The sequence below is a fragment of the Triturus cristatus genome, chromosome 7 (genome assembly GCF_964204655.1).
Source record: "Triturus cristatus chromosome 7, aTriCri1.1, whole genome shotgun sequence".
NCBI classification, from domain to species: Eukaryota; Metazoa; Chordata; class Amphibia; order Caudata; family Salamandridae; genus Triturus; species Triturus cristatus.
Genome location: NC_140590.1, coordinates 149637631 through 149643630, shown reverse-complemented (window position 1 = coordinate 149643630; position 6000 = coordinate 149637631). Strand labels below are relative to the sequence as shown.

Here is a 6000-nt window from a genome sequence, read left to right as displayed (position 1 = left end):
GAGATACCCAGATAGGGACCATCTCACAGGGAAAGCCAGGACGGGTTCCCCAGCGGTCTTCAGCGCCGGGACACTTCCGTTGGAGGTAGCTGCGCGCTTTACAAGCTTCCATAACATAACATAACATCAATCCCAACTAAACGTTCCTAGCCCCAGGCAAAATCAATTGGCTTAGCCAATGCTTGTTATATTTGTGAAAATGGCCAGCTCCATTGAATATAAGTAGCTTTATACATTTGCAAACAAGAGAAAAGTAAAAAATAATTTTCTTTATGACAACGAATCAATACAAAGATTTATGCATTGTAAAAAAAAAATGTGGTTAGAAAATAAAATAGCAATATGATAAAATACAGAAGAGCATCTTGGCATTAGGTCATACTTGTGTGATTAAAACCTTAACCATCTTATGGATTATTTTAGACCCAAATGTAAAAGGTGAGTGCAAATAACATTAGTGCAAGCACCAAGTGTATTACTGGGCCCTGTGTGTTCCCACTACCAACTATGGTTTTTGATAGACAGTCATATCTACTAAAATCGGTAGTCAGGAGTTTAAGATAACAGCACCACGACACAGGCACTAACAACACCAAATGTTATTATTGCTCCTATCTTTTCTTACATTACATGTTTGTTGCACTGTGCAACACACATCAAATGTGTGTAGAGTTTTAAAGTTAGTCTAAGCATATGATTTTGTACTGGAAGGATACCGTTCAGTACGGAAAAATCCTTCTCTAGTCTATAGGAAGGGCAGTGTTCAGATTTTTTAAAAATACCCCTCTCACACTGAAACCTGATTCAGTGTCATGCTTCATCATTGGGGTCTTCCCGCCCCTCTACGGGACGGGGCGTGCTACCACCTACGTAGACGCTGGAGCAGTTAATTTAGTGATTAGTGTGTGTGTGTGTAGTGCGTGGGATCGTGAAACAATATATATATATGTGATGATTTTAAAAATTCCCTGGCTAGTGGAAAAAAATTCCACTGCCCTAATTGGGTACATAGAAGAGTATGTGTGACCAGCAGGCATATGTACACTTATAATATCACCCAGTGAGGTGCAATAGGAATGGTTCTGGTCCTGAGGAAGTAAGCCAAGGGGATGGCTTCTGAAACATGTCGACCCTGTAGAAAGTGACCTATCAAAGTACACTATCTACACCTCCCCACTTTTACTATTCTCAGCTAGGGAAACCAATAAAGTGATTTTTTTTTCCACTGGCCAGGGAATTTTTTAAATCATCACATATATATTTTTTTCACGATCCCACGCACTACACATACACACTAATCACTAAATTAAGTGCTCCCGCTTCTACGTAGGTAGTAGCACGCCCCGTCCCGTAGAGGGGCAGGAAGACCCCAATGATGAAGCATGACACTGAATCAGGTTTCAGAGTGTGAGGGGTATTTTACAATTTTTTGAACACTCCCTTTCCTATAGACTAGAGAAGGATTTTTCAAGACATCATGATTAGAGCACATTAAAAACACCTGCAGTAAAACTGAGTATACACTTATACACATATATATCTTCATGTAGATAATGGTAGAATCCCTTTGTTGAATTACGATCTCACGAGGAGGACGATTCTAATTTTTCTTCTTCACTCCCCCCTTTGATTTTTTGATTACTCGTTCAGTACAACATGAACACACCTGCTAGAAATCCCTTGCGTGGCGTTAGTCAGCCCATTTGTGCGTCAGAGCAGCAGCGCCATTTCTTAATAAGTGCAGCTGTGTAATGCTCGCTCCCTCAAGCGCAACCCAAAGGAGCAACTTTATTTGCTAAGATCCTTTTCAATCAAGCTGCCCCATCGGTTTCCTTGACTTGCATATCAGAATATTTTAATGTGCATTGTTACAAACTGCGAAAAGCCAAGATTTCGTATGTAGCTCCTCCTTTCTCTTGTGATCTTGCTGGTAGTTACGTTTATTTTTTATTATGTTTTGTGTGTAGTCTCCCACAGTCCTGTTCAACTGCGCAAATGCAGTCTATGTCACCCCTGGCAGTGATACTCCCACAACAGATCGTCAAGTATGGTTCGTCGACAGAAGAAGGGGCTAGCGTCTCACGGTTGCATATTCCACCATCTCCTCTCCACGAGAGTCATTCGGAGAGGTTCGTGGCCTCTGAAAGTGATGGATTGTGGCGTAATTGAGCTCCTCTGAGACCTTGTGACAAAAAACAGGAGAAAAAAACACAAAATTAGAAAGAGTGTGTTTTTCTACAGTTCATCACCTATCTACATAATTTTACATGGGTTACATGTGATGGGTGAAGGATAGGGTATGGAAACAAGTTTTCTGCCGTTTTAATATTTTATTGACATGTCTAAACTTTTCACCTACTCAACAACACTAAGAAGCCTAGAATCAGTAATCGCCAATAACAAGCTTCATTAAAACTTGAAATATTTCCCCATAAGATAAGATCTTTAAGAATTTAATTGAGTTACAGTGATACTTGCTAAATGAAAGAGATTGTGGAAAATTAATCATTGTGCTGTTTTGTTCAGTGGGGAGAGCCACAGATAAATGTAGTGGTACATTTTGGAGGTTCTGGAATATATTCTACCTACTATTTTTATAATTTATGTATATTCAGTGGTGTTTTCAAACTGCTACTTCTTTATGAGATTCTATATGAAGAATAACATTCCATTTGTCATTTCAGATGATTGTGAAATCATATCTCGAATATTGGCAGTCACAATATTTGTGACCAAATTATCGTAGGACAAAATATTGAAAGGCAGGTAAACAGAAGGACATAACGAGCAATTTACAATTCTTGCGTCCACATCTTTGTACCTTGGAAACAAAAATATATATTACCTATGTACATGTATGTGGAGTTAGGTATAGAATATGTATAGAAACTTACCGTACGATAATTTGTCCCTCGATATTGTTGTAAAGATATTGTGTCGCATTTATATACAGGATTCGATATTTCAAGCCTACAATATTTCTTGTTAGATAGGAGGTGAGATCAGTATTACCATGCAATTTTTCACAGTCTAGGCTGCGCCTGCTTCCTTCTCTAACCACAAAGGTAAAAACCTTGGCTGGTGCCTTCATGCTAACTTTGCCCTTGTTTCTCAGCCACTTTGGCTACTCCCACTTATGCCTTTCGAATTCTTAACGAGAGATTAAAATGCCTAGGTCACTTATAGGGTAATTTAGACCAATGTATAAGTGCAAAAACAACTAACTGTTTAACACTAGCGCCTTGCGCCCATTAAGAGCCTTTCACAAATAATGCTGGATGATTTTTTGGGGTAAAATATCAAAAATATCGGGCACCCAATATTCTAAGCGAAAAGGGTTGTAAGCCCATAATACACTGTGGGGCATATTATCAAGGACAGCGTTAAAAGAGAGAATTCCAATAGAAGCCCATGTTCTGGTGTCAACATGAGCTTCTATTGGAATTCTCAAGGGCATATTATCAAGCCCATTATCGCCGCTTTAGCGGCAGTTTTCTGCTGCTAAACCAGCGATCATTATAACGCCGTCCTTGATAATATGCCCCTGTGTTCCCTTAGGAACAATTCAAAATGTTGTTCATAAATAGTACAAGTGGTCAAATATCAGTGTATGATTATGATAATCAACACAGTTTTGCCAGAATTCAGTATTTTATGTTGAATAACAAAGTATCATACCACGTGTCCATTTGACAGTCAATATATTCGATAATCAAAACCAAGTAGGTAGTCCAAGTGACGGCGCAGTGTAAGTGCAAATATGTGAGCCAAACACAAACCAACATATATATCAGTGATATTCACAATATGTGCAATGATCCAGACCCATAGGACAAAGAAAATTCTTAGGAACCAAATGCTATGGACATTTGGGTTAATACAGTCCAACAATCAATGATATGTGTGGAACCAAATAAGTTGAAGTTTCGACCCCTTAGACTGAGTTAATTAGGGTCTTCATCACGATGACAAATAAATGGTAGCAACCTAAGCAACCTAACCAAATAAATTGTTTCCCTACATACATTTTCTCATAGCTTGAACAATGAGGTAAAAACGCTGCATTACGGCTCGCTGATGAGTATCAACTCAAGGCTCTGTAACACCTACTTCGTTTTAATTTTTGAATATACTGACGGTCTATTTGACTCATGTTATCATGTTACTTTTGTGTTCAACATAAAATACTGAACACGGGCAAACCCATGTTCATTTTCATTATCATACACTGATACTTGGCTGTGAGCGATTTATTAATCACATTTTGGATATTTTTGTGTAGACATTTACCACAACTTATATCTTGGGTCCATTATCCAAGTAAAATTCAAAACAAGCCAACATGTGTGTTATAACATGTGCTATAAAGTGCTAATGAATACAAATACAAACATGCACATATGTTGTGTGCATGAATGAGCACTGCTTGTTATGATTTCAGCTTGATTCATTCTTCTGCTGGTTCATCATACCTTATTTCTCATATGTATGATTGCCACTCATATAAAATTTTCTGGATTTCCATTGTGATCCAGAGGATCGACCAATCAGTCAATCAGGATTTATACAGCGCAGCTAATCACCCAATAGGTTATTCATGTGCTTGCAGGTCCTGGAGGCTTATTTGAACATTCAGGTCTTGAGGGCCATTTGGCATTCCGGGAGTGAGGTGTTGGTCCGGAGATGAATGGGGAGGCTGTTTCAGGTCTTTGCTGCAATGTGGGAGAAGGAGCGTCCTCCACTTTTGCTTTGGTAGATGCAGGGAGTATGGGCAAGTGAAAGGAAGGTTGAGAGTAGTCTTCTTGATGGTTGGTGGAAGTTCAGGCAGTAGTTAATGTAGGCAGGTCTTTGGTTGTGTAGAGCCTTGTGTGTGTTGGTCCATAGTTGGGGTGGGCGGAGCTTGCAGAGTTGCACTATGCGGAATTCTGTGTAGTTGCATAGAAACTCTTTAGAATTCTATGGAGTACTACTCTGCCCTACGTTTCAGCCCAGAGAGCTAACATTGTGGGGTGAGCTGCACACTGTGGGCAGATGGGACACTAGAGAAGACACTTTAGTGTGGGGGTGCGGGCCACTGTGAGCACTGCATCTCCAGAGATGGTGTTGAACAGAGCGTCTTTGTGCAGGGCATGGGAGGGGTAATCAGACATGCCCCTGAAGCTGGCAGTGCAAGAAGGCCTTTGTGATGGCAGCGTGTGAGGCCCCAGCAGCTGTCCTTCTGCCTCTCCTCCCTGCTTATATGTCCAAATGCTAGAGAAGGATCCTATGGAGCTTCATTTTCAGACCGCCATTAGGGCACCCCTGCGCATCTGCAATATTCAAGGGTTCTCACTTGAGATCCAGCACCGTGACAGTGCACTCCAGTACAAGCAAGGTATACTAGAATCACACCAAAAAGAAGCAGAAGGGACACTAGGAGCAAAAACACAGTTACACTAGGAGTGTGCCCCCTTACATTTCAGCTTTCCATATGTCATGCAGCCCCCAAAGACAGTTTATTTAATGTGCTTCTTGTATGGAGCCACCTTGACTGTACGAGCGTGATGGTACGCTCCAAGCATTCAGTGCTGGAGGGGGTGCAATAAACTATCAGCAAAAGCCTCACCTTTCAGTGGGAAAGCGAATCACTGGAGCCATCAAGTCAGTGCCTCCTGCAGCAGGAGGGGAAAGGGAGGCATAGTTGCTTCTGTTGCTCAGTGAAACAGGCACAGGAAGAAAGGGAGGCAACAGGCTCCAGGAGGATGGCTGGGCACTCCTGGATGAAAAGAAGTCAGACCACCCATGAAAACAAGGCCTAGGACAGTCAAAATAGGAAAAAGGAGCTGGATAGGCTAAAATATGAATCTTCTCAAGGAGTGGGTACCAGTAAACTCTGCAATGCGTCGATTGACAGAGTTTTTGCTACACTCAACGCGCTCCAAGCAGAGCGCAGAGTGGACAAAACTCAGTAAACTCCACCAGCGATGTGAAGTTTACCGCCGATCTCTAGTCAGCAGCTTG

General features: G+C 41.1%; 1 protein-coding gene across 2 annotated transcripts in view; it reads right to left on the bottom strand.

Annotated features, from left to right (window-relative positions):
- Window positions 1-254: 254 nt before the first annotated feature.
- The window catches only part of LOC146809072 (B-cell receptor CD22-like), a 417204-nt gene continuing 411458 nt past the window's right edge, over window positions 255-6000 (bottom strand). Inside the window, exon 11 of one of the 2 annotated variants that reach the window (XM_085615878.1) lies at window positions 255-2182. In XM_085615878.1, coding sequence (XP_085472004.1) covers window positions 2072-2182 — 111 coding nt within the window. In that variant the 3' untranslated portion in view covers window positions 255-2071. The remainder of the gene's footprint in view (window positions 2183-6000) is intronic. The other variant, XM_085615879.1, reaches the window with a different exon arrangement.